Source organism: Arvicola amphibius, chromosome 10 (genome assembly GCF_903992535.2).
Source record: "Arvicola amphibius chromosome 10, mArvAmp1.2, whole genome shotgun sequence".
In the NCBI taxonomy this organism is placed as follows: domain Eukaryota; kingdom Metazoa; phylum Chordata; class Mammalia; order Rodentia; family Cricetidae; genus Arvicola; species Arvicola amphibius.
The window spans coordinates 38870927-38898790 of record NC_052056.1 but is presented as its reverse complement, the minus strand read 5'-3'; the positions used below and the strand labels follow the sequence as shown (position 1 = coordinate 38898790).

The 27864-nt window shown below is 36.7% G+C and overlaps 1 protein-coding gene across 4 annotated transcripts in view; it reads left to right on the top strand.

Annotated features, from left to right (window-relative positions):
- The first annotated feature begins 3046 nt into the window (after positions 1-3046).
- Positions 3047-27864, top strand: part of Stxbp5l (syntaxin binding protein 5L) — a 197706-nt gene continuing 172888 nt past the window's right edge. For all 4 annotated transcript variants that reach the window (XM_038345561.1, XM_038345559.1, XM_038345560.1 and 1 more), the window contains exon 1: positions 3047-3232. In XM_038345561.1, coding sequence (XP_038201489.1) covers positions 3047-3232 — 186 coding nt within the window. The remainder of the gene's footprint in view (positions 3233-27864) is intronic.

The window sequence follows — 27864 nt, the reverse complement described above, 5'->3', positions numbered from 1 at the left end:
CTCATTTGTGATAGTGCAATGCTTGTGATGAGTGATTCAGGTTTTGTTTGTAAACATTCTTTCTCTCTTTTCTAAACTGGGATATCTTCTTTCTTCGCTTTCACCACAAGGCCAGACCTCCACATGCTATGGACCTGTCTTCATTCATTCAATGAATAAGGAGTGGCAGGTAGGTCCACTTTTGCTGAAGGAAAGAAAATCCTTTAGCTTGTATTGACACCCATGTTTGGGGTGAACAATGGGCCAGAAGGAAGAAAAAAAAAAGGTGAGAGAAGACAGTTAAGGACAAAGATACATATTGTTAGGAATCTAATATAGAATTTAGAAGCATGCCAAGACCTAGTTTATAACATGCAATTTGTTTTACACTTATTTTTCATCCCTCCCAATCTCCCAATTTTTGGTATCATTTTATAAATCTTTAACTGATAGTCATTAACTAGTCCATTGTCCAAAAACCCCTAACTGTCTTTTGCAAGTTAAATATTGTGCCAGGCACTAAATTAACTAGAAGCACAAAATTCTATTCCCGCCCTTAAGAACATTACTATCTAGTTGTGACAACGAACGTATAAAGGGGGGTCACAAAGAAATAATGCAAACGTTGAGGAGTGAAACACTCAAAATGAGAATGTGAGCATTGAGCGGAGTATCTGAAAGTCTGAGTGCTATTCCATTACCATGATTCTTTTGCTATGTGCCTGAGTAACTCATATAACATTCAAATGTCCCCTTTTCCTTCCTCTCATCTGTCCTCTGAAAGAGAAAGGCGGAGGGGCTGCCAGTGTCGTCCTTTATCTAAGATATAAGACAATAAATATTTGGGATGATTACTAATGGTCTCTGTTGTGTTGCTCAGACTGAAGTATACTGTTAATTATAGACCCTAAGTTGCCTTTTAAGAACAACCAGTCGGGGCTCAGAACTACGTCTTCCCACAATGGTGCGCTGTTTTGTTTTCCTGTATGGAATAGAGTATTTCCCAAAATTATCCAAATGAGAAAAAGCTTAAAATGAATCTTGACATGGTCGGAGAGAAATGTTTCCTTGAAATTTTAATTTGTCTGTGTGAAGAAGGGGACCGTTGGTCTATTTCATAGGCTGTGCAAAGCTGGGCAGACAATTCCTTAAGATCTAGAAGCCAGCATTCCATCGAAAACCAATTCTTTTTGGTACAGGTGACCTGTTAAGCCATTAGGAGGCTAACAGTTTGTAGGGATTATTTTCCACGTTAGACGCAGATAGCAGGACGGCGAAGGGAGCCCAATAGATGCACCTGGCGAGCAGGAAGAGATTCAGGGAAAAAAGGCTGAAAAAAAAAAAAAAAAAAAAAAAAAAACCCAGATCACAATGTGGTCCAGAGCGAGACCCAAGGTAACCCGCCCTGCAGCCTCGGACTCCTGGAGCGCCAAGTTCTCCAGCTCGCGAGCATTCTATTGATTCACACTTGCGTCCTTCAACAGGTAGCGCCAATTACAGCCCCCAAAGCACGGCGCCAGGGTATACTGGCTAGTAAGGCTGTCAATCAAATACCTCACCTACTTTCCTAAATTATCCCCTCCTCCTGTCACTGGCTTTTCGACCGACCTATCCCCAAACTTCTTTCCTGTCTGGAGTCCCGGGGACTCAGGTCAGTGGAGCTTGTCATTGGCGAGAGGATGTCCCGCCCTCTGGCGCCTAGAGGGCCCCGCCCCCGCAGCGAGAGTCTGGGAGAGGGAGGAGGGCGCGGGCCGGCTGGGGCGGGGCCTACCCCCCACGGCGGGGGCGGAGCCTGCGGCAGACCCGCCCGCTCGGTTAGGACCTCGGAGAGCGCCAGGCACCGGGACCAGAGGGACCCGAGAAGCGGCCGGAGCCGGGCTGGACCGTCGCCCGCCTGCGAGCCCGCAGCCTCCGCGCCCTCCGCCTCACGGGCTGGCCGGCGGCTAGCGGCGTCTGAGGAAGGTGCTAAGTCTGGGGTCCCGAGGGACACCCGTGCCGTCCCACCGCGGCTCGCTCTCACACCTGTGTGCGTGCTTGTGAGTGCGCGCGTGTGTGTGTGTTTGTGTGTGTGAGTGTGTGTGTGTGTCTCCGCGCGCCCGCCCGCTCTGCTGTCTGTGAGGTGCGTGTGGCGTGCGCCGCTGTCTGTGAGGGCTCCGGGGCTCGCTGCCCGCCGTGGTAGCCCGGCGCCCTGCTCGGCAGGAGGGAGCGAGGGAGCCAGCTCTGCGCGCCCTGCAGGCTGAGGCGGGACTCGGGCCCGCAGGCGTCACCGCCGCCTCACATCTCTCCCCCCCCCCAAACCCCCCAGCCGCCGCTGTGCAGAAGGGGAGCCGGGCGGGGAGCAGACACGGGAGACCAGGGGCGGGAGAGGGACCGAGAGAGGAGACGGGGACAGGTGGAGGCAGGCGGTCCCCAGCTCGCCCCTCCCGTCGGCTGTGGCCGTGAGTCACCTGCAGATGTTTTGGGGTCCGGGTTTTTGGGAATACGGGATGAAAAAAAAGCCATTTTGCCCTATCCCCCAATTCCTGCTGAGAAAGAGGGAGCATTGAAGATGGGGGGGGGAGCCCCGAACATGGTGGCAGAGTAAATATTGGCTCCCTCACAACATCGCTTTTTCTGATAATAAAATTTTCGGAGCTGACCCTGAAGAAGGAAAGCCCCTTTTCAGAGCGATCCAGAGGGTCTTGATCTGTTGGGCTCTGGTTTGATTGTATAATAATGATGATATAATGCTAATGACGATGATGACACTGCCTTTTATTTTTACCCCAGTGCTGATAAAGCATAGCTACAGCTGGGGAGAAAGCCCTTGAAAATCTGATGTGTGAGGAAGGAAGACTGTTGCTCTCGGAGTTGTGCTCTCTTTATTTTATAAAGACATGGCTTTTTAAAGTTAAAATTCGACAAAATGAAGCCTGAGCCCCAATCTCCCCTAGACTACATCCAAGGCTCATAAAATGGGGACTAGCTACTCCTGTCTTGACTGATGAGAAGGTAAAGGCTTTTGCCCCGTGCGAATCCATGTTTGTCACCCCTTCTCTTTCCTTTTAATTTTTCAACAGTGTTTAAAATGAAGAAGTTTAATTTCCGAAAAGTTTTGGATGGTTTAACTGCCTCTTCCCCTGGCAGTGGCAGCAGCAGTGGCAGTAACAGCGGTGGGGCTGGAAGTGGCTCCGTGCATCCAGGAGGGACTGCAGGGGTTCTCAGAGAGGAGATTCAGGAAAGCCTGACTTCAGACTATTTCCAGATTTGCAAGGTAGGTTTTGAATTGGCTTTAAGGCCTGTTAAATTTTTATTTTACTGTTGTGAAGGAACAAGGAAACACATGTAACACACACACAGACACTCTCTCACACACTCAGGGCTGGAAATTGTTGGGGAGCCAGCCTCAAAGAACCCAGTACTACGTTAATTAAAATCAGACATCAACTTGGGCATTAATTTATTAAAAACAATGGTAGTTTAAAGAGCAGGAAAACACAGAAAAAGTAGTATTTGCAAGACGTTAAGGCCCAGTCAGTGGAGAAAAAACATATTCATGTACAAGTAGTAAACTGAAGGAGACATGATAGTCATTTGGTTTCCCGTGTTGTCATCCGGAGAATGTGATTGCTAATTCTATTTCTCTGTTCAGTAAAAGGAATAAGGTTCTTACCGAGTTGCTAGAATTAGGTAGGTAATAGATTAATGCGTCCAATGATAACTTTTTAAACATTCTAGATATGAAAAAAGAGTTTAGACCCTTCATGAATGTACAGATCCTATGGATTTAATGCTTTTGAGAACTTGCAATACTCATAATAACTCCAAAGTAATCACTGTTCTGGTTTCACTAGAACACATTTTAGGCAGTTATATTTTGACTTTGAGCTTCTAATAAACAAGCAGAATTTTGGACAGGGAAAGAAAATGAGAATTTAATAAGACAGATGTAACACTACTACATAAAGATATTCTAGTATCACTTTGTAAAGTGATATATATATATAATATATATATATATCTTTTATTGCTCTTTTTGGGGGTTGCCTTTGAGTATAATTTTGACATGATTTATACAAGAAAAAACCTTTAGATCAATTTGTATGATACAAATGAATTTAGTTTTATAACTGTGTTTGAATTCAGTACCAAACAATTTTATACTTCAAAAAAGGAAAATTTTGCAAATTCTTAATTTTGTAGTAAACAAATGATATATAATAAGGTTTTAGTCATTACCTCAGCTCTTCCTAGAAGGATTATTATGAAATGTTAAATATATAGTCATTAGTTTAAGCTCAAGCTTATTTAGAATTAAACATACTTAATCAGTTGTGTGAAATTCGAATGCAATAATGATATTCCCCTCAAATGACATAATAGATATTATATCAGAGTAAGGAAGAGCTTAATATAGTGGTCATGAAACAAGGGTATGCAAGAGTCCTGGAAGCCAAATTTGAATTGTTATGCAGAGGAATTATATCTTACTCCTCTATTTTGTTTCTATTTCCTTTCCCACATTCTGAGAAAACTTCCTAATCCCCTCAATTAATGAATCTGATAGTGATACAGAAGAATTTTATTTGAGATAAAATTAGAACAGAACAGGTAGACTTCTAAACCAGATGTTGGGCAGCCGCGGCTGTAAAGCCAGGAGAGAAAATTTTAAATAAGAACAATTCCATACCTCCCCTCCCTCCCTCTCAAGGCCAAGGAGCCATCAGGGTTCCCCACTCTATGCTAAGACCAAAAAAAAAATAAACCATGAGAAAAAAAAAAGAGAATAAATACAGATTACCAATGAAAAAAAATAAATAAATAAATAAAAAATAAAAAAGTAAATAAATACATTTAAATAAAAATTTTTTAAAAAATTTAAAAAAAAAAAAAAAAAAAAGAACAATTCCAATGTATAAATACAGGAAAGAAAGTTTAGCACGTGGTCACATACAAGTTCATTAAGAAATGAATGGCCATAGCAAGTGGCAGAAGTTAAGGGTGTGCTATTTCAAATGAAGATGGCATGGTAGGAAGAGCAGTGGCCTATGAACCAGATGAATCAGACTTAAAACAAACCTGCATCTGCCAACCATACTATCATGGGAAAGGTATTTTTTCTCCCTGGAACCTTGATTTCTGCAATTGTAATATGTGATTTATGCTTTCTTTATCTGAAAGAAAGTTTATTAGAATCTGAGGAGAAAATGTGCCAGTACACAAGTTGGAAGGGGTAATAACATATTTATATTGTTTTTTGTTTGTTTGTTTTTGTTTTTGTTTTTCGAGACAGGGTTTCTCTGTATTTCTTGGGAGGCAGTCCTGAAACTAGCTCTTGTAGACTTGGCCGGCCTTGAACTCACAGAGATCTGCCTGCCTCTGCCTCCGGAGTGCTGGGATTAAAGGCATGTGCCATCACCACCCAGCCATATTTATATTGTTAAAGTTAAAAAAATCACCGTGTTTGTAGCAGAACAAATACAGCCATTACATTATATTTAATATAATATAAGTAATATATTAAATAAAAATATATTATTTATGGCAATAAGTTTCGAATAATGAGGCTAGACAGCTGTATTAGATATGCACTAATAGTACTGAAGTCACCCCAAATAAGGAAAACATAAGAGCTTCTTTGACAAGGACTACAGTTAATTTTGAAAAGTGATTATGTAACTATTTTATAGGTAACATAGTCTATAATGAATATAGAAAATGGATTAAGGAAATCCAAAATTAGAGCCATTATTGAAATGAGAACTTCATTTAGACTTACTGATTAAATGTACAAAGAACATTCTATTCTGAGTAGTAAGAAGCCAGCACCCTCTGTGTACTTTTACCTTCCCATAATGGCTAAAATTAAAGTGGAAATCGAGATCCTGTTTTATTGAACTGAGTCTCCCCCCCAACTATCTGATGGAGAATCAAATCCTTTTTCCTTTGTAGTTCTGCATTTTATGCCATTTCCCTTCCCCAGTACTTGTTCATTTCATCTTATTTTCTTGATTTGTATCTTGAAAAATACATTCTGATTTCCTCACTTCTTATTTTACCTTATTATACCTCATTTTGTTGTAATAATGTTATTACCCAAATGCATTATGATTTGCCTGGGACAAATTCTATGTTAGTTTCCATAAAGCAATAGTTCTTCAGAAACAAGTTTTGTTCTACTCCAGTAAAATCGATTAGAACAAATAAATGTGGTGCTTTATTGGCTTAAATTGATTTGCAGAATTATAACAAGTTATACAGACAATCAATACTTTTTTGTATTTTGTGTTTTTTGTATAATACTGTCCATAAGCAGGTATAGGCATTTGTTACCCTCTAAATTTGAAGCTAAACTCTTCATAGTAACTGAAAATGCTCACGTTCAGAGAGACAGGCTAATGCTTCAGTTTATTACAACCCGTTTCAAGTTCAATATGTGCACTCGAATGCCCTCTGCTCAGCTACTTGCAACATACACAAACCACCTTTCCTGAATATTAATTCTGTGCAAGTCAACTCGAAAACACTGCTTTCTCCAACAAAATTTAACTTTGATTTTCTTATAATTCTCTTCGCAAAGGCGTCCTGTTTACCTTCCTGCTCATATTTATTTCCTTGGTTTCCTAGGTAATATTGTATTGCTCCAAAGCGTCATATTGTCATATATCTAACGCTTATGCCCATTTCTTGACTTCATTGAGAACATCTCTTCACCTTCAGCATTCATAATTGGAGAACTCTCAGTTAGCCTTTACCATAGTTTTTAGTTCTGACCACTGTCCCGTTCACTTTACTTTTTAAAATGTTGTTGCCTCTATACTATGAACATTCTGAAAAGCAAGTATATTGTTTTGCTTTTATGTCTCACTTAGTTGTTTGACAGACTAGTGGTTCTCAATGAGTTCTAGCCTCACTCCAGTGTTAGGGAATCAAAATATGCAATGATAAGGGCCACAACTTGTCATTTTAATAAAGGCCCACAAGAGATTCTCAGGCACAGTAAATATTGAGAACTAGGTGTTGATGTGCTTTTTAACAGAACAAAACATCATAAACATCATTGGTTGCTTAACTGAAAGTAGGTTAAGGGAAAAAACTACCAATAATTATGTATTGAAACAATTCTTTTTATTTTATGTGTGTGGGTGTTTTGCGAGCATTTATGTCTATGCACTGCTTGTGTGCCTCAAGTCTATGGAGACCAGAAGAAGGCACTGGATTCCCAGGAAGCAGATGGTTGAGAGTCACCATTTTGTTCCTGAGAATCCAACTGGATGCTTTAGAAGAGCAATCAGTGCTCTTAACTGCTGGTCATCTTTCCAGCCCTAAGATTTATTTTAAACTATGTGAATATCTCCGTGTGTGTGTGTGTGTGTGTGTGTGTGTGTGTGTGTGTGTGTGTGTGTAATCTTGATCTCTGCAACTGTAATATGTGATTTATGCTTTCTTTATCTGAAAGAAAGTTTATTAGAATCTGAGGAGAAAATGTGGGGAAGCCAGTACACAAGTTGGGAGGGATGATAAAATATTTATATTGCTAAAGTAAAAAAAAATCACCTTATTTATATTGTTAAAGTAAAAAAAAATGTGCGTGTGTGTGTGTCTGTATGTGTGTTTATCTCCATGTGGGTTTGTGTGTGTGTGTGTGTGTGTGTGTGTGTGTGTGTATGTGTGTGTGTGTGTGTGCCTACAGAGGCCAGAGGCATTGGATCTATTAGATGTGGCGTTATAGTAGGTTGTGAACCATCTGACATAGGTTCTGGCAAACAAACTCAGGTCCTCTAGAAGTACCAAATAGACTGTGCTCTATTTTATTTTTACTGAAAACACACATAATAGTAAGCATTTTAATTTGCTTATTTGAAAACATAAACATGTGCCACTTTACAAATTACTTTATGAATAACAAATATATTTTTGGTTACTGAGAATTGGTTCTCTGAGTAGAATTTCATAAATTCTGTATGTATTTGTCTTCCACAGCCCATTACAAACCAATCTGTACAATTATTAACTTTTATTTATTCAAGTGATATAATATGCTTATAAAGCAATCCTAGTATCAAATCATATATTTTGTATATTACACATTTTTTTATTCTTATGATTAATGGATCCACATCCCAATTTGATGTTTTTAATTGGAGAGTAATTTACTAGATTTTAGCATTTAGAGAGCCATTAGTTTCCATGTGTATACCTTACAGAGAAATGAGTTTTTGCTAATATTACTAGCAGGTTGATTAAGTTAAAATTAGCTTGAGAAGTATTTTATTGTACTTTCATAATAGCCATGGAAGGAAGCCACAGGAAGTACTATCTAAATTCTATAGATAAGATAGTAGAGGTCAGAGAATTTAAAACCTGATGTTTCCCAAAATAGCTAATAATTTCAGCACCATTTTTTAGTCCTTATATCCAGGTTCTTTTGGATTTTTTCTTTGATGAGAAGCCAATAGGATAAATTCTTAAGGAATCTGGAGACTTTAAGAAGGCAGACTATTTCCTTAACTCTTCATTCAAAATATATGTTAAATATAATCAAATCCCTTTACTTTCTATTCTGATACCTTGATGAAAGCCTACAATATTCCCTGCATGGGCTGCTACCATACAGTTTTCTGTGTTCTCCCTGATTTCACTCAGGCCTCACTATAATCTTCTCTTTCTCTCCCCTGCCTCTTGAGCCAGGGTTTCTCTGTGTAGCTTTGGTGCCAGTCATGGAACTAGTTGTAGATTATGTTGGCCTTGAACTCACAGAGATCTACCTGCCTCTACCTTCCAAGTGCTGGGTGGGATTAAAGGCGTGTGCCACCACTGCTGTTTCAATCTTATTTCTTAACAGATGGAAGAAAACCTTTTATTACTTAATCATATATTATTCCTATTCAAACTCTCCAATGGCTTTCAGTTTCTCTTAAAAGTAACAAGGGTAGGCATGGTGGTGCCCACTTTTAATCACAGAACTTGGGAGGCAGAGGCAGAGGCAGACAGATCTCTGAGTTTGAAGCCTGCCTGGTCTACAGAGCAAGTTACAGGACGGTCAAGGCTACTCAGAGAAACCCTGTCCCAGGAAATAAGAAAGACAAACTTGAAGTTCTACTATACCTTCTAAGGCTTCAAATTATCTGCCTCTTTATAAAACTATTTCAACTGCTATTTCTTTTATACTTCATTACCTGTGTTGTCCTTCTTGCTGTTTCTCAGACATAATTTCTACCCCAAGGCTTTTTATATTTATTCTTTACTTAGAACTCTCTCCTTCCTACCTCCTCCAAGATTTCTAAATAATGGCTCCCTTTGCCTTATCTGCTTCCTTAACACCATTCAGTGTTGTCTGTTAGCATATCAGAGAGGGCCTCACTGGGCAATGCTCAAATCCTTTACTCTGTCCTCATATTAGGATGACTCTCTCTTGGTAATTATTAAAATTACTTGTTAGTAAATTATATATAGATATTAGTAAATTATACACACACATATATGTGATTTACTTTGTGTGTGTATGAGTTGTATACTTCACATCTATAATATAAACTCCATGAAGACAGGACTTTATTTTTCATATGTATATCTATATATGCATGTATATCTATTACTGATATATACAAAATCACTTTCCTTGTAAAACATAGTCAAATATTTGCTGAATAAGTGAATGAATGAATCTGAGCAAGGGAAATATTAGGCACATACTCAGAAAGAAATAGATCTTATTTTGAACAGTTCCTTAGAACAATTTTTATGAAATACATTTTATTAAAGAAAGAAAAAAAATTGAGCCATGCCGTGGTGGCGCATGCCTTTAATCCCAGCACTTGAGAGGCAGAAGCAGGCAGATATTTGTGAATTTAAGGCCAACATGGTCTACAAGAGCTAGTTCCAGAACATGCTCCAAAGCTACAGAGAAACCCTGTCTTGAAAAACAAAAACAAAACCAACAAACAAAAAAAAGAAAGAAAGAAAATAAAATCATTGAAAGAGGGATTCTACATTATGAATGTGGCATATATTTTTAAAAATCAGTGGGAGACTATAAATTAAATTTATTTCAGGTTTTATTGTATAGAATATTAAGAACATTTTTTGTTTCCAAATGATCGATGAAATGGTTTAAATTATTAGATTGATAATCTTAAGCACATAAGATGTTCCAGATCTAAGATTTTTAAGAATTATGAAAATGACAATAATCAGATATCATAATCGCTAAGTTCTGAATAAACTCCTAAATTAGCTAACTCACTGTTTACCAACATTTATTATCATGATCTTTTTTATAAATGATAATGTCATTAGAGCTAATATATAAATAGCTAGTGTAATTTCTGATCCATGATCATGATCCTCATATTAGATAATATATCAGATTTTCCAAGCAAGAAAATAGACATAAAATCAGAAATACAAGCATGGACTGTAGGGGCTAGGGTATTTAGAATTCTGAAAGATTCCTTCCTGCTGTCACTTCCTCATGATCTCCAGTGTCTCTTCCTCTCCTGACTTCATATTTTCCACACTTGTGTGGTTATGTAACTGAGACTGACACAAGGCCATAACCCTAGTCCCAAATTTCTGCAATCTCTATATATGAAAATAACTTTAAAAGATTCCCTGAAAAGTATTGACTTTTTTATGTTTCTATAGTTACAAACTGGTGGAATAAAACATAGGATTGCTTACTATGGATAAAGCATCTGACGGTGGCCTTATGCTTCTGTCATAAAAATAGCAGTAGAAGAGGAATAGCCCTGAAAACATTCTACAGACTGAGATGGTTGTTCTTATAGCCTTAGGAATAAATACATGTATGTATATACAGAGATGTATATGTATGTATACAAAATTATTGAAAAATGGTGGCATGAATTTGGAAAAAGAGCAAGGAAGGGTGTATGGCTGTTTGGAGGTAGGAAAGGGAAAGGGGATGATGCAATTATACTATAATCTCCCAAAAGAGAAGAAATGCTAAAACATAATGGTAATGGAGGAAAATCACAAGAATCAAGATATAATCAGGACTGAGATGTTAAGATTCTTAAAAACCCCAAATAAATCAGGTTTTAAAAACTAATGAAAACCAAGTTATCCCATACCACAGACTACCTATTTTGCTTATTTTAAGAGCATAGGAGTATAGGGGCATGCTTGAGTAAGGGATTATAGACGTATAGGAAGTGTGTTAATAGATTTTAAAAGTCACCAAAGTCACCATAGAGAACAGTTCTTACAAAAGATCCTTTGGAGCTAGTATATTATTGATAAATAAAATTAATGAGTTCATTTAGTATGGCATTTCTGATGTTCCTAAAAGCTAACAGTGCAGTCAATAGTTCTTTGTGTATATCTTAAAAGAATTAATTTAAAATATTACATAAACTGAAAGCATGCTTATCTGTAGGATTATTTACTAGTAATTCTAGTAATTAAGTGAAATACCTATTTTTCTTTCTTTTCTTTTCTTTCTTTCCTTCCTTCCTTCCTTCCTTCCTTCCTTCCTTCCTTCCTTCTTTCCTTCCTTCCTTCCTTCTTTCCTTCTTTCCTTTTTTTCTTTTTTTGAGGCAAGGTTTCCCTGTAGCTTTGGAGCCTGTCCTGGAACTAGCTCTGTAGACCAGGCTGGCCTCACACTCACAGAGATCCGCCTGACTCTGCCTCCTGAGTGCTGAGATGCATGTGCCAGTATTGCCCGGCCAAAATACCTATTTCTTAAAGTTTTTCATATTTTCCCAGACATTCTTTTGGCTTCGTTTGAAGATGTGCTTGCAAAAAAAGAGTCATAGGATTAAATCTAAGTTTACTTTCATTACTATAGTGATTATATTGGTTTATTAAAATATAATTCTGGAACATCATTTGCATGATCATTTAATAGCCACAATCAAGTGTGGAAGAATATGCTTGTAATAATTACAGCACTTAGAGATTGTTAACAGAGGATCACAGTTTCAAGACCAGCTTGAACTATATAGTGATACCATGAAGCTCCCAATCAATTAAATAAACAGGTAAATCGGGGCTGGGAAGATGACTCAGTGCTTAAGAGTCCTGGATCTTCCAAGGGACCCAGATTCAACTCACAGCACCCACATGGAAGGTCACAACTGTCTGTAACTCTAGTTCCACGAATCCGATACCCTCACAGACATACATGCAGGTAAAAACACCAATGCGCATAAAATAGCAATAAATACAGCATTACAAATTTAAACAAAAGCTGTTTAACAGCTGTAAATAGCACTGATTATATCCAATAAAAGTTTTAATTAGTATCCCTGGTTAAAGTCTTTAAATTTAGGGTTTTTTTTCAATAGGAGAATTGAAAATTTTATTCCTACATATCAAAATGATTTTTATAAATTTTTTTATTTGCAGTGATAATTTTTTAATTTTAAAGGGAGATAATGTTTCTTAATTTATTTTTGATACCTGAAGGTCCAGTTTTCTAAAATGTGTCAATTTAATAAGTATTTAATAAGTATTTAGCAAGTTTTTTTTGGAATCATTCTTAAGTTTCTATGCTGAGTTTGTTTAACTTTTAGAAGACTAAATACAGAAATTATTATATTTAAAGGATTCATAGAAGGTAGTTGTAAACAATAAAATTTAAAAACTTAAAAAGTATACTGTAATGCACTGTGATAATTGCAGAGAGAATGAAGTCAAAGATAAGTGGTCACTGACAGAATAGTTTGACATTTCACGATTTAAAAGAAGGTTTTAGTTCTAAATACAACTTTAAAGTGATTAAAATGTGTGTTATTCTCAGCTAGTCAAGCAAATGTGGAAATGTTTTTAGGGAGTTGATTTACTAAAAAAAATTACCTACAGTGCTTTTCTGGACTTTTGTATAAGAGGGGAGAGTATGATTTCATTTCTTTTGAATGTATTAGATTGTCAGTTGATATTGATAATTAAGTGTACTACAGATGGATGTTTGAAATTCCCTTCTGAATATGTGATATCCTTTTAGTCTGAACTGTTCTAGTGGTTTATGATGCTACTGTGGGGAGGCTTTACTGAGCATGCTCGAAAACAAGAAAAGACTGTGATAGTCTCCATGAAAGTTTGAGCTCATCTGTTCACATCATTTTGCTCCGTTCTCCTGTGACTCTTAACACTGATTTCACATATTCCATCTCCTCGAATGTTACCCACTGCAAACACTTTCCCCAGACTCAATATGACTTCACAAATGACTGTACTGCTCAAAATTCTCAAGTGCTTTTGGCTCTCAGATTTATGGTCAGGGTTTTAGTCAATTCACATAAACAAATTAGATTGAATGCTAAGCAATGCAATCAATTTTCTTGACAGCAAACTAATTTCGTTGCCTTTATTTGGGGAAATAGATCAGAGTTCTAAAGTCACTGGTATAACAGCAAAATCACTTGGAAAATGATGATTTTCTCTAACAATTCTCACTTTCTAAGGTGTTAGATGTTTGTTCCTAGAATTATCATTATAAAATGTTAGTTTTGTTTATAATGAAGATATATTTAATATAATTTAATATTCCTAATAAGATGTTGATTTTATGCCAAAGTAAATTGGAGTGGGATAGGTTCTTTAGATTATATTCAATAGTATTAATTTTTCCATATGAAATATGAAATATTAGATTCAGTTTAAAATCTCTTAATTGAAACAATATAAAATTTGACAAGGACTTTTAAGACAATACAACACTTCAAGTTATAGATCCATAGGATAACAAATTGGTTAAAGTCTGCTTTAATTCTAACAGATTTCTTCTACATTATAACCAAGACTCAACTATCAGGGTAGATACACTTGAGCTGAACTGGGTGGAATTAACTGGATGACCAAAACACAGATGAGGGATATACTTAGACTTACTGAGCTCTACTTACGAATAATGTGTTCACTATGTTTATCAAATACATTATTCAAACGTTCCTTACTCTGCTTTCCTATTCTTATGGTATTTTCTTTAATGTTTGTTTTTTTTCTATCCAAACTAAAATTCCTCTAACATTTGAGGCATAGCTAACGCTTTTATGCTTTGTGGTAGCTACCCAGTGTAATTTGATGACATCATTTATTTTTATTTATCAACTTAAAATTGTTAGTTAAACTTTTTGCATATAATGTATTTTTATCATATTCTTTCTCTTCCCCCTACTCTTCTCAGTTCTCCCTACCTCTCTATCCACCTAACTTTATGTCCTCTCTCCAAAAAAAGAAAAAATGCAAACAAACCAAAAACAAAATGAAAATTAAAACAAACCAAAATCAGACCAAAAAAATGCCAAAACAAAATGAACCCCTCCCCTCCAAATAAGCAAACAATGAACACGGCATCCATTTAGTGTTGGCCAGCTACTGGGCATAGGGCCTGCCATGGAGCACAGCTGATACCCCATGACACTCCTTTGGATAGAAATGATTTTCCTCCCAGGCAGGTGCTAACTGCAAATAGCTTCTCGGCTAGGGTGGGACTCTGTGCTCTTCCCATTCTCAGAGCTGGGATTTTGTCTAAACCTGTGCAGGCCTTGTGCATGCTGTGGCTATCACAGTCTCTTGAGTTCACATATGTGTCACTCTTGGTTCTGTCTATTTCCTTGGCGTCATCCACCTCCTCTGGCCCTGACAGCCTTTCTGCAGCCTCTACTGCATAGATCCCTGAGTCTTGAGGGGAGGGGAGAGATGGCAGCATGGCATTTAAGACTGAGTTCTCTTTCCACAGTGTCTGCTTGTGGGTGTCTGTGTTAATTCCCATCTGCGGAAAGAAGCAGCTTCTCTGATGAGGGCTGAACATGCACAGACTCTGAGGGTTTTCTATGACATTCTGAGTTTTTCATTTTCAATTTTACTTCAACTTGGGATTTTTATGACTCTATTTCTTTGTTAAATTATGCTTTCATGTCTTGAGTTGTTTTTATTACTTCATTCGACTGTATTTACACAGTCTTAATTAAGACATTTATTTATTTCCTCTTTAAGGTTCTTGAACATACTCAAAATTGCAATTTGAAGCCCTTGTCTTATGCTTCAGAAAAAATGCTTTTCAAGGCCTATTGCAAAGGGGTTGCTGGCTTCTGGAGGAGACATATTGTCTTGGTTGTTCATGTTTGGGTCTTTGCATTGAAATCTAAGCACCTGGAATCATGACCTTTGAAGAGTTTCTTTGTGTAGATATCTGGTTTCATCTTTATCTGGTGGGAATTCCATTCTTTGGGTAATGTTGCCCACACTGAGTACTAGCCAATTGTGGTGGCTGTGGGATCCCTGGTACAGAGTGGTTTTGTGAGTCAGTGTGAGGGTGACATCATTTATTATGTAAGCATCATAGATTTATATATCACTCTATACCAAATACTTTAAAAATAAATTTTCATATGACAATGTATTTCTTCAGGCATTCTGGCTGTTCCCTGTTACCCACATCACACTCCTAAACTGTTTCTCTCTCTCTCTCTCTCTCTCTCTCTCTCTCTCTCTCTCTCTCTCTCTCTCTCTCTGTGTGTGTGTGTGTGCGTGCGTGCGTGTCTGTCTGTCTGTGTGTCTTTTAACCTAGGTATTGCCTAACAATCTCTTTTTCTATTATTAGTGCATATTGATTATACAGAGTAATAGGTCTCACTGTGTCTATTTCATATTTGCATAAAATAGTGGTTCTCAGCCTTCCTAATGTTGCCACCCTTTTAGAGTTAGAGTTCCTCATAGATGGTGACCCCCACCATAAAATTATTTTCATTGCTACTTCATAACTGTAATTTTGCTACTGTTATGAAATGTAATTTAAATATTTTTGGAGATAGAGGTTAGCCAAAGGGTTGAGACACACTGATTGAGAAAACCCAATAAATTTTAAATAGCACTTTTAAATAGCTAAGTTTTAAATAGCACTTTATAACCCTTTCCCTTCCTTACCTTAATACCCTTTGTCTTCCTTAATAGTCCCCTTTTATTTTAATGTCATTTCTTTTTTACTCCCCGTGAGAGAAAACATGACGATATCTTATTTTGTTTAATGTTATCTCTAGTTACATTCATCTTCCTGCAACCAATGTAATCTCATCCTGCTTTATTGATTCATAATATTTAACTGATTGCCTATACCACAATTTCCTTTAAACATTTACTTATGGATAGGCATCTAGGCTCATTCCATAATTTGACCGTTGTGTGTCAGTAAACAATAGATAAACAGACATTTACACTGTATGCTGTTTTTTAAAAATTTCTTTGGGTATATATGAAGGAGTGAAATGGCTGTGTTGTATGGCAGTTCCAGTTTTAGTTTTTTGAGGAACTTCCATGGCAACTAAACTAATTGACAACATTACCAACACTGTATAAGATTCTTTTCCCCCTATATCTTTGCCAACACTTTTAAAATTTCTTTTTAGTTGATTTTTAAAGGTTAGTGTGCAAGTTAATGGACCTCATAATATATACATATTTATGTGTGTATGTACATATGTGTGTGTGTGTGTGTGTGTGTGTGTGTGTGTGTGATTTCTTGGGTCCTTAATAATAGTTATTCTGACTGGGGTGAGCAGAAACCTCAGTGTATTGATTTGCATTTTCCCAATAGCTAAAGATAGTATTTTTCATATTATTGTTGGTCATTTTTACTTTTTTGACAAGAGTCTGCTCAGTTCAATTGCCCATTTGTTGATTGGATTGCCTTTCTTTGGGTACTTGTGTTAAACTCACGACCTCATAATGCTAGGTAAGCACTCTGCTCTGCATCAACATCCCCAGCCGTGCTTGTTCCTTTGGCATTTTTTGAATTCTTTATGCATTCTGGCTATTAATCTTCTGTCAAAAGAATGTCTGGCAAGGATTTTTCTCTCTGATTTGGAGGTTGTCTTTGTTTCCTTTGCTGTGTAAGACTTTTCAAAGTTGATAGAATCCTATTTGTTGATTCAGGCTCTTATTTCCTGAGCTAATGGAGTCTTAGTCAGTGAGTTGCTTGCCATTGCAGTACCTTAAAGTGGTTTCCTACATGTTTTCCTCTAGTATTGAAAAGTTTCAGGCTTTATGTTAAAAGTTTTGCTTTTTTCTTTTATCCATTCAGGTTTTTTTTTTTTTTTTTTTTTTGGTTATAGGAAAGAGATAATGATCTTTTTACTAGGAATTGACTAATTTACTAGATTTACTAGATACTTTAATTGGGCCTTCTTGTTCTTCATTATCATCTTTTTTTGAAAGAATGGATTTGAGAGGCAAGAACCCTTGTGTAAATCATTTATATAATTTTGTAATTAACAACTTATGCCATATGTAAATATTTACTTTTATAATTTTTATACAATTTTCTCTTTTACAATGGATCACATTATCACTGCTGCCCTTTTTTTGTATTGGCTTTTATTGAGCTCTACATTTTTTCTCTGCTCCCCTCTCTGCCTCTTTCTTCCTGTTCAACCCTCCCCCAAAGTCCCCATGCTCCCCATTTATTCAGGAGATCTTGTCTTTTTCTACTTCCTGTGTAGATTAGATCTATGTATGTCTCTCTTAGTGTCCTCAATATTGTCTAAGTTCTCTGGGATTGTGATTTGTGGGTTGATTTTCTTTGCTTTATGTTTAAAAACCACTTATAAGTGAGTACATGTGATTATTATCTTTCTGTGTCTGGGTTACCTCTCTCAAAATAATGTTTTCTAGCTCCATCCATTTTCCTGCAAAATTCAAGATGCCATTATTTTTTTCTGCTTTGTAGTACTCCATTGTGTAAATGTACCACATTTTCCTTACCCATTCTTTGGTTGAGGGGCATCTAGGTTGTTTCAAGGTTCTGACTATGACCAACAAAGCTTCTATGAACATAGTGGAATAGACGTTTTTTGTACTATGATTGAGCATCTTTTGGGTATATACCCAAAAGTGGTATTACTGGATCTTGAGGAAGGTTGTTTCCTAATTTTCTGAGAAATCGCCACACTGACATCCAAAGGAGCTGTACCAGCTTGCATTCCCACCAGCAATGTAGAAGTATTCCCTTTCTCCATAACCTCCCCAGCATAAATTGCCATCAGTGTTTTTGATCTTAGCCAATCTTACAGGTGTAAGATGGAATCTCAGAATTGTTTTGATTTGCATTTCTCTAATGACTAAGGATATTGAACATTTCCTTAAGTATCTTTCAGCCATTTTAGATTCCTCCATTGAGAGTTCTATGTTTAGGTCTCTACTACTCCATTTTTTTTTTATTGGATTCTTTGTTCTTTTGATGACCAATTTCTTGAGTTCTTTGTATATTTTGGAGATCAGACCTCTGTCTGATGTGGGGTTAGTGAAGATCTTTTCCCATTCTGTAGGCTGTCGTTTTGTCTTGTTGACCATGTCCTTTGCTTTACAGAAGCTTTTCAGTTTCAGGAGGTCCCATTTATTAATTGTTTCTCTCAGTGTCTGTGCTGCTGGGGTTATATTTAGGAAGTGGTCTCCTATGCCAATGCGTTCAAGTATACTTCCCACTTTCTCTTCTATGAGGTTCAGTGTGGCTGGTTTTATGTTGAGGTCTTTGATCCATTTGGACTTAAGTTTTATGCATGTTGATAGATATGGGTCTATTTTCATTCTTCTACATATTGATATCTAGTTATGCTATTTGTTAAATATTCTTTCTTTTTTATATTTGATATTTTTTGCTTCTTTGTCAAAAATCAGGTGTTCAAAGGAGTGTGGATTAATATCCAGGTCTTTGATTCGGTTCCATTGGTCCTCCTGTTTGCTCTTATTGCCAGTACCAGGCTGTTTTCAATACTGTAGCTCTGTAGTAGAGTTTGAAGTCAGGGATCATGATGCCTCCAGAAGTTCTTTTATTGTACAAGATTGTTTTGGCTATCCTGGGTTTTATTGCTTTTCCATTTGAAGTTGAGTACTGTTTTTTTTTTTTTTATTTTTTTGAGGTCTGTGAAGAATTTGCTGGGATCTTGATAGGCATTGCATTGAATCTGTAGGTTGCTTTTGGTAAGATTGCCATTTTTACTATGTTAATTCTGCCTACCTGAAAGCATGGGAGATCTTTCCACTTTTTGGTGTCTTTTTCAATTTTTTTCTTCAAAGATTCAAAGTTCTTGTCTTTCACTTGTTTGGTTAGAGTTACTTCGAGATATTTTATGCTATGTGTGGCTATTGTGAAGAGTGTTATTTCTCTGATTTCTTTCCCAGCCCTTTCATCATCTGTGTTTAGGAGGGCTACTGATTTTTTTTTTTTTAGTTAATCTTGCAAACTGCTACATTACTGAAAGTGTTTATGAGTTGTAGATGTTCCTTGGTAGAGTTTTTGGTGTCACTTATGTAAACTATTATATCATCAACAAACAGTGAGAGTTTGACTTTTTCTTTTCTGATTTGTATCCCCTCGATCTCCTTTTGGTGTCTTATTGCTCTAGCTAGGACCTCAAGAACTATATTGAATAGATATGGAGAGAATAGATTTCCTTGTCTTGTTCCTGATTTCAGTGGCTACTCCTCTTTTTAACACCTGATAATTTATCTGAACTCTTTCTCTTCATCCTTTGGTCACTTTAATTTTCATGTATATTTATTCTCTTGCTTAAAGGTCCTTTTATTCTCAAATGATAGAATCTGAAAATGTTCAAAATTTTTCTTCTGCTATGACTTCCCTTTTCTGGGTGAGTCTAATATTTTTATTGATATCATTAACAGAAAAAATAGCTCTTTGAATCAATTTCTGTTTTATGTACTAACTTATTTCTGTAAGGACTGAAAGCTTTAAACTTCACCATTATATAATCAAGGAATTATCCTTAATGCCTTTTTATCTCTGATAATTAATGCAGTAATTTCTGTCATTATGAAAAGCAGGATCATACATTTGCTATAATTTTATTTTGTTTTAACATTTTTCACACTCATGTTTATTTTATTCCAAGAAAAAACTATAGATTTAAAATCTTATAGCAAAAGGTAAATATCAAGAGAATGGCTGCTAAGAACTAAATATCTGAGAGTTGTCCCCTAAAGATAACATAAGGAATAGCAAGAGGGAAGTGTTTGAGATATACTTTATACAGGATACACTTCACAGATTTTAATACTCAATTCAATATATTTGACAGTTCTTTATATATGTTTGGTCATCAGGCAACATAAAATAAAGGGTTTCTTAAATAGTCTTAAATTTTTCATCTTTTTATAATCAGTTTTCCATTTCTACCCCTCTCCAAAAACAACTGAATTGACTTTTCACTATAGTTTAACTTTGCTCTAATTGAATTTGATGGAAACCATCACATAACTGAGAGGTTGAGCACAGGAAGGAAAGTACTATGTGATCTTAATCATAAGAAGAACATAAGACAGTTAACCTCATAGAAGTTGAGAGTAGAATGGTGATTCTCAGAGGCTGGGAGAGTAGAAATTGAGTGGTGGGAAGAGGTTGATCAATGTGTGCACCTTTTATGTAGGGGGAAGCTTCTCTAGTGCACTGTTGCATAGTAGGTTGTGTATATATGTTTTGTGAATGACATTTCCTGGAGAAACACAATGCACTCAGGTCTACTCACCTGAGAATGGAACTCGTAACAGACCAAAGCAATGATTTACCAAAGTCTAACTTAAAAGCCCACCCCACTAAAGGTGATGCTCAAAGAAAGCTCCATCCCTGGAGCTCTTTGCACAAAACTTGCAGGCAGCTCTACAAGTCAAATAAATCTCCTCTGAGGATGGATTGGTCAGAGTCTCTTTTCTCTGCAGTTGTTTATCCTTGTATAAAGCTGAGGAGGCACTTAGAGAATCTTGCAAGTTTCTGCTCTCTCAGATCGGTGCCATTTTCTTTACTTCCAAAGTTCTATGACCTTCCCTCTACCTCAAGGAGAACATGTTTCAATTTGAAGGAAGCTCCTATACAAAGCTGATAATAAATATAATATACCTTTGAAAAGTCTGGAAGAAAGGATTTTGAATCTTTACCACAAAGTTTAAATGGGGAAATAAATATAGTAGACAGATTTAAATAGATATTATACAATATATACCTATATTGAATCTTATATTGAATGGATTTTTGCACAGTTTTTTCTCTTTAGAACTATAGAAATCAAGCCCAAAGACATAACGATAAAATGGTTATGTATTAATTATTTTGCCATTCTATGTTCTTGAGAGTGAATAATTTTTGTTGTCAACTTGACTGGACTCAGAATCACCTAGTAGGCACAACTCAGAGCTGTCTGTGAGGGTGCTTCCAGAGAAGTCTAAACAAGGAGGGAAGACCACCCTGAGTATGGTGGCACCATGCTGTGGGCTGGCACCCTAGACTAAATTAAAGGAGAACAAAGAAAAAGCTAGTAGAGCACCAGGATTCATTTCTTTTTCTTCCTGTGCGGTATTTCATCACAGCAATGAGAAAAGTGACTACTACAATGAATTAAAGATGGAGCTATACCTCCATTTTAATAAATAACTCATGATGTTTAATCCAATATACCAAATCTTTCCCAAACCTGTAACAAGATCCCTTTGTTATGTCAGTCGTGGATTTATTTTCTTCCTTTCTTGTGCTAGAGATTGAACTCAAGCTCTCAGGCATGCTAGGCAAGTTCTTTGCCGCTCACCCACATCTTTAGCCCTTGAATGCTAATTTGTGTCCAACAAATGCTTTTGCATATCCCTTTACTTTTAATAAGCTGTTCAACAAAGCCATATTTTTAATGCCATCTTTATATTCAGCAACTTTATTCTGGAATATTTATAATGTTTATAGTCCTTAAAAAGCTGTGACATACTTTTCTAAATTCTTTTGAGATTATAGAATTAAGACTTTTTCTCCTCTTAAATTTAAATGGGATAGATAAGCAATAAGCAAAAGCTGGCAAGCAAGCAATAAGCAAAAGCAGGCAAGCAAGCAATGCTACTTTTGTATTTTCAAATTTAACATACCTTGCTAAAATTTCTGCTCCATAGATACCATGTATTCTTGTCCAGAGTAGAGTTTATTGGATTTTACAAAAGAACAATTTTAACTGAAAAAAAGTTAAGTAAAAATGTAGTTTTAAATTATTATCTAGAATGCTTTTTGATCATGGTCAGTAGTTTAGGAAAATGACATTTGAAATGCCCTTTGAGGTGTTTGAAGGGAATTAAGAAGAGGGAAAGAAGCTAAAAGTTACATTGCTTGACTTTGCTGTGAAAAGCTAGACCAGTAAAAATTTTCTTTTTCTGCTTTCCATCTTAACTTTTAGAGTAAATTAGAAACTTATGTTAATGTATTAGTCAGGGTTCTCTACAGGAACAAAACCAACAGAAAATGTATATTAAAAGGGGATTTATTAGATTGACTTATATATATTACATGACTGTTCCAGTAGGCTGCTTGTTTATTCCTGGCTGCTTAGTTCCAAAATAACCACACAGAAACTGTATTAATTAACACACTGCTTGGCCCATTAGCTCTGGCTTCTTATTGGCCAACTCTTACATCTTAATTTAACCCATTTCTATTAATCTGCATATCACCACGAGGTTGTGGCCTACCAGCAAAGCTTCAGTACGTCTATTTCTGGTGACGGATCCATGGCATCCTTCTGACTCCGCCCTTCTCCTCCCATGCTATAGGCCAAGCCAGTTCTTTATTCATTAACCAATAAAAACAACACATAGACAATATGACCTCCCACACCACATGAGCTTGGTAGTGATGGAGAAGCTAAGAACCTAGTAGTTGCATGGTCCACATGACTGGATGTCTCCATCTCAATCTGGTATTGAAAGCCTGGTGAATTCTGGGTGAGCTTCTGATCTTGGAAGGCTGAGGAAGCAGGGTTCTGGTGACGGTGAAGAATGGCAACAGAACCGCAGTGGGATAGAGACACTCAACAGCAAGGAGCAAAGGCTGGAGGAAGTGAAACTGCTTTTTCCTCAGACCTCTTGATATATGAGTGGCCACTGGAAGGTACTGCCTCTTTTCGGGGGGATATTTTCCTTTTAGTTAACCCTTCCCAGAGGTATGCCCCTTAGTTAATTTCACACCCAATCAAGCTGACAGTCAGGATAAACCATGGCACTTTGCAAAGATAATTATTATTTGATCTTCATATTTGATTTTGAAAGAAAACCTGAATAGTTATCTTTTTTTTTTTTTTTTGCCTCCTTAACAAATGGCATAATGCTGGTCTAGGATTTGGCAATTCTATATTGGTATAGAATTTGGTGAAAGAGCCCAATTGTTAGTATATAACCTAAACCTAAGAAGCTATAGACAAACCAGTTAGATATCTAAGTGCTTTGGGTGAGGGACTAAGAAATGGAAAGCTAAGTTTTAGGGAAATTTATAGGATTTTGAGCTCTCTATGCAAATTTTTACCTTTGCTTATTTAGAGTGGTTCTTTGTAATTTCTGGACACAACAACAAGGTGGGTGCTCGCAAACAGATAAGGAGATCTGAGAGAGAAGATTTAAAATATGGCATGCTATATAATAGGGGCACTCTGGGCATAGAATAGTTTACTAAGTATAGTATCTAGTGAGTTTGGGTTTTTATTTTCTTGTTAAACCTACAGTTCTGTCCTAATCTGGACAGTGGTGTAGGTATCTATGTGTACCCATGTGCATGTGCCCATGAGTGTACAGGCTAGTAGTAGACACCGGTGTCTTCCGCTATTGCTGTCTGTCTTTATTTTTAAAGGTCTCTGAGCTAGGATTTCACTGACTGACTAGGCTGGCCAGAGAACCCTTGGGATCCCCTGTCACTGCCTCCCAGCACTGGTGTTCTAGATATGTGTTGCCATGTCTAGTTTGGCTCTTTAAGTATGTTCTGGGGCTCTAAATCCATGTCCTATGTTGTACAGCACACCCTTTAATCTCTGTACTCTCTTCCTTTACCTCTTCAATTTTGTTTTTGATCACTCTAAAAGAAAGTACTAATAACATTGGTAATGTATTTCCTATTCCAGAGAACTGTTGTGATAGACAAAGAAATCAAAACACACACACAAAATCCTATATACCTATTTAGACATCAAGTTTTTTGTTTGTTTGTTTTTGTTTTTTTTTAAATAAAATTTTGTATGGATAGGTCTGGGGAGATGTCTTGGTCATTGAAGAACTTACATCACAAGCATGAACCCTTCGGTTCACACTCCTGGCACCCAAGCAAAAAGCCAGATGTATTGCCTGGCATCTGTAACCCCTTTACTGGGGAGCTAGGGTGGGGAGGGTTGGGACCAGAGGATCCCTGGAGCTTATTGGTCAGGCAGTCATTCATCAGCAAGTTCCAAGTTCAGTTTCAGGAAGTAAGGTGAAGAAGTGATTGAGGAAGCCATCCAATGTCTACACACATATGTTTACACACATGAATACACACACATGCACATACCACTTACACATAAAGAGAAAAATGATTTGGTATATTTTAATATGCATAAAAGTGTAAGGAGTAGTATTTAAATAAGCTACATATATCTATCATTTTCTTTAGTACTTATATTTGTTACTTTTATTTCATCTATTGCTTTCTCTTTTTTTTCAAATATTTAACTTTTTATAATGGGGATATATTGAGTTGAATAAGTTACATTCTGAAATAGCTTCACATTTTTAGAATGGTAGGAAAAATAAGAAAAATTCAATATGTGTTTAGTCTTTTGATTACGGTCCTGTTCTATCCCAGCATTTGTGATCTGCTCTGTTCCTGGTTCTAAATTGTTATAACAAAAATAAAGGATTATTTTTTACTAGCTTTTCCATTTTTTGAATTTATATGAAACAGAACCCTATGAACTGTAGGCTCATGTGCTTTATCTGGTCTTTGGAGAGACAGATAAAGTAGAATACAATCTGTTTTTGTCGGTATTGATCAGTTCTAACTGATGCCTTTCTGCCATTTACATGAAACGTAGTTATCTTGACAGTTCATATCTGTTCTTTATCTCTCATGACAAGACTACAATAAACAGAACTTTATTTCTTACAAAACTTATTTTAATGAAAATGTGTATCATCTAATAAAAAGCCAGTTATTTATACCTGTTATAGAAATGAATGATCACAATAATTGTGGAAATGATGTGTACGAAGGTACAAACATGCACACTAATGTCCATATATACATACAACTTGCTGACTAGACTAGCTCATTAGCCCGCTGGGAGCTGATAATGGCGAATTAAGAAATGCTTCATGGACCAGGTGAAGCAAAGGCCAATAAGCATGTTTAGCACATTTTTTTAGATTTATTTATTTTATTTTCAAGGGTGCCTACATGTATGTCTGTATACCACATACATGCAGTGCCTAATGGGGCCAGTAAAGGGCTTTGATGCCCTGGAACTACAGTTACAGACAGTTGTGAATCACCATGTGGGTTCTGGGAATTAAACCTGGATCCTCTGGAAGAGCAGCCAATGCTCTTAACTGTTGAGCCATCTCTCCAGCCTGTTAGCATATGTTTAAACAATAAAAGGAAGCAATGCTAATGACATTTATTGAAGACTTCCAGTCATTTACTGTGCTAAGTATTTTAGAAGAATTCTCTTTTAATTGTCAATCACAATCCTATGAACAACTGTTTTTATTTTTATGAGTCAGATAGGGAAAGAGAAGCTTAAAGAGACTTGCCTTAAGACACATAACCATAAGGATAAAATTTCATTTAACTTGAGAATGTAAGCTCTCTATCAGGTCAAACTTGCCAGTAGTGTGATGTGTTTCAATTATGATTTGTAGTTTTGAATCAATTTCTGCTCATTTATCTGAAAATTTCCAATTATATAAATAACTGGTTCTTATAGAGTATCTGGGTCTTTTCAGACAGATCTTCCTAGTTACATCAGTTGACCTGTGTGTAGAGCAGGCAAGAAGATCCATGCATAGAATCCTGCTGCTGTTAAATCCACTTCTTTCTTGGGGTTTCTTTTTCTACAGCTCTCTGCTGCTACTACCCACGGGATCTTGAAATATCACTGTTGGGATTTGTGCTCTCCTCCCTGAAAAATACTGCACTCATAGCTTCTGCTTCAGTAGAGGAGAAAAATTTTTAGTTTCTAGCTTTCTATTTATTCCTATATTGGTCTCCCTACCTGTTTTTTATAAATAGATGAATATACTGCCATTCATTAAGGTAGCCCAATTGTGAAAATAAGTCAATGTCTGTCCAAGATGTTTCCCTTTTTAAATATTTGTTACAAATTTTTATTATAAAATAAGAAATCTGTAGTCCTTTGGAGATTGAATTTGAGCAGTGTACTAAAATAAGAGAAACTTCAGTATGTAATGTGAGAATGCTTTTGCATTTCTCTAGAAATTCTGTCTTTTCCTGTCTTGCCATATTAGTGTCTGGAACACGCAGAGTCAGAAGAAAGATCTCAGACTTTCCTCCTATGGCATTCATCTGCTTAGTTTTTATCCCACGGTCTGAGGTCTGAGCAGGCTTCTGTTGATAGGAACCTATTTCCAGGAACAGCTTAAGGTGAGATAATCTTAACAGAGTTTAGTAGGCTCTCTCTCTCTCTCTCTCTCTCTCTCTCTCTCTCTCTCTCTCTCTCTCACACACACACACACACACACACACACACGTTGATAGTTTTTTCTGCCCATATTTGAAAATTTGAACTGTCTTCATACATTCCACAGAAATTGATAAACTAATACTTCAGGTTTTTAAATTTTTTATTCCTTGAAAACTTCATTTAATGAGTTTTGACTACATTTACCCCTTCCCTCAGATGTGGCTCCAATTTTCCTGCCCATCTGTGGATGTTTGAATGAGAGTAGCCTACCTAGATTTATATGTGTGAATGGTTGGTCCCGAGTTGGTGGAACTGTTTGGGAAAGATTGGAGGAGGTGTGTCACTGGGGATGGACTTTGAAGTTTCCAAAGCCCACACCTGGCCCAGTGTTTGTCTCTCTGTTTGCCTGCTGCCTGTGGATTAGGGTGCAAAGCTCTCAGCCACTGTTCCAGGGACTTATCTGCCCACTTTCCACTATGATAGTTATGGAAGCCCCTAATTAAATGCCTTTTTTTTTTTTTAAAAAAAAATAGGAGTTGTCTTCGACACAGTGCAGTAGAACAATAACTAAAATATAATTCAACTTTATGTTTTCTCCCCTGCCCCCCTCCCCACACATGGAGTTGGGAAGGAAGACATGAAGTACCATGAAGTACCATTCCTAGCTGAGGAGCTATTGGCAATTTAAAACTGCTGGGAGAGGAAGAGTCAGTTGTTTTAATACTCCAAGGTGTTTTGAGTATCAATGCTGTAAAGGCTATAATGAGTAATGTGGATCAGATTTTCCCCCTAATCAAATCTGATTGACTTTATTCCAGAATGCCCCTGAGAAGAGTTTTTCTTTAAAAAAGTGTGTGTGGGGGGGGGGGTTCAGACCCAGAAAGATAAATATAAGATGTACTCACTCAGAAGTGGCTTTTAGACACAAAACAAAGAGAAATCAGCCTACAATTCACAATCCCAGAGAACCCAGACAACAAAGAGGACCATAAAAGAGACATGCGTGGATCTTACCTACATGGGAAGTAGAAAACGACAAGATCTCCTGAGTAAATTGGGAGCATGGGGACCATGGGAAAGGGTAGAAAGAGAGGGGGAAGGAAGGGAGGGAAATGGAGAAAAATATATAACTCAATAAAAACAATTAAAAACAAAATAAAAAGGGGTGTTTTGCTTGTCTGGAATGACTTTTTATGTAAATTCTCTCTTAAAGATTAGAAATACTAGTCTAGAAATATTAGTCCAGACCTATTTGTTTAAAATTGAAGTATGAGGTACAGGGATTTCTTAAACTCATATACTCTCTTTAGTGAAATGTTTGATTTTTATTTTGTTATTCCTTCAATTTAGTGAGTGATCTTGACCCTATCTCAAGTTGAAGTTACAATAATATAATGCTTTTTTTTTTTTTTTTTGGTTTTTCGAGACAGGGTTTCCCTGTAGTTTCTAGAGCCTGTCCTGG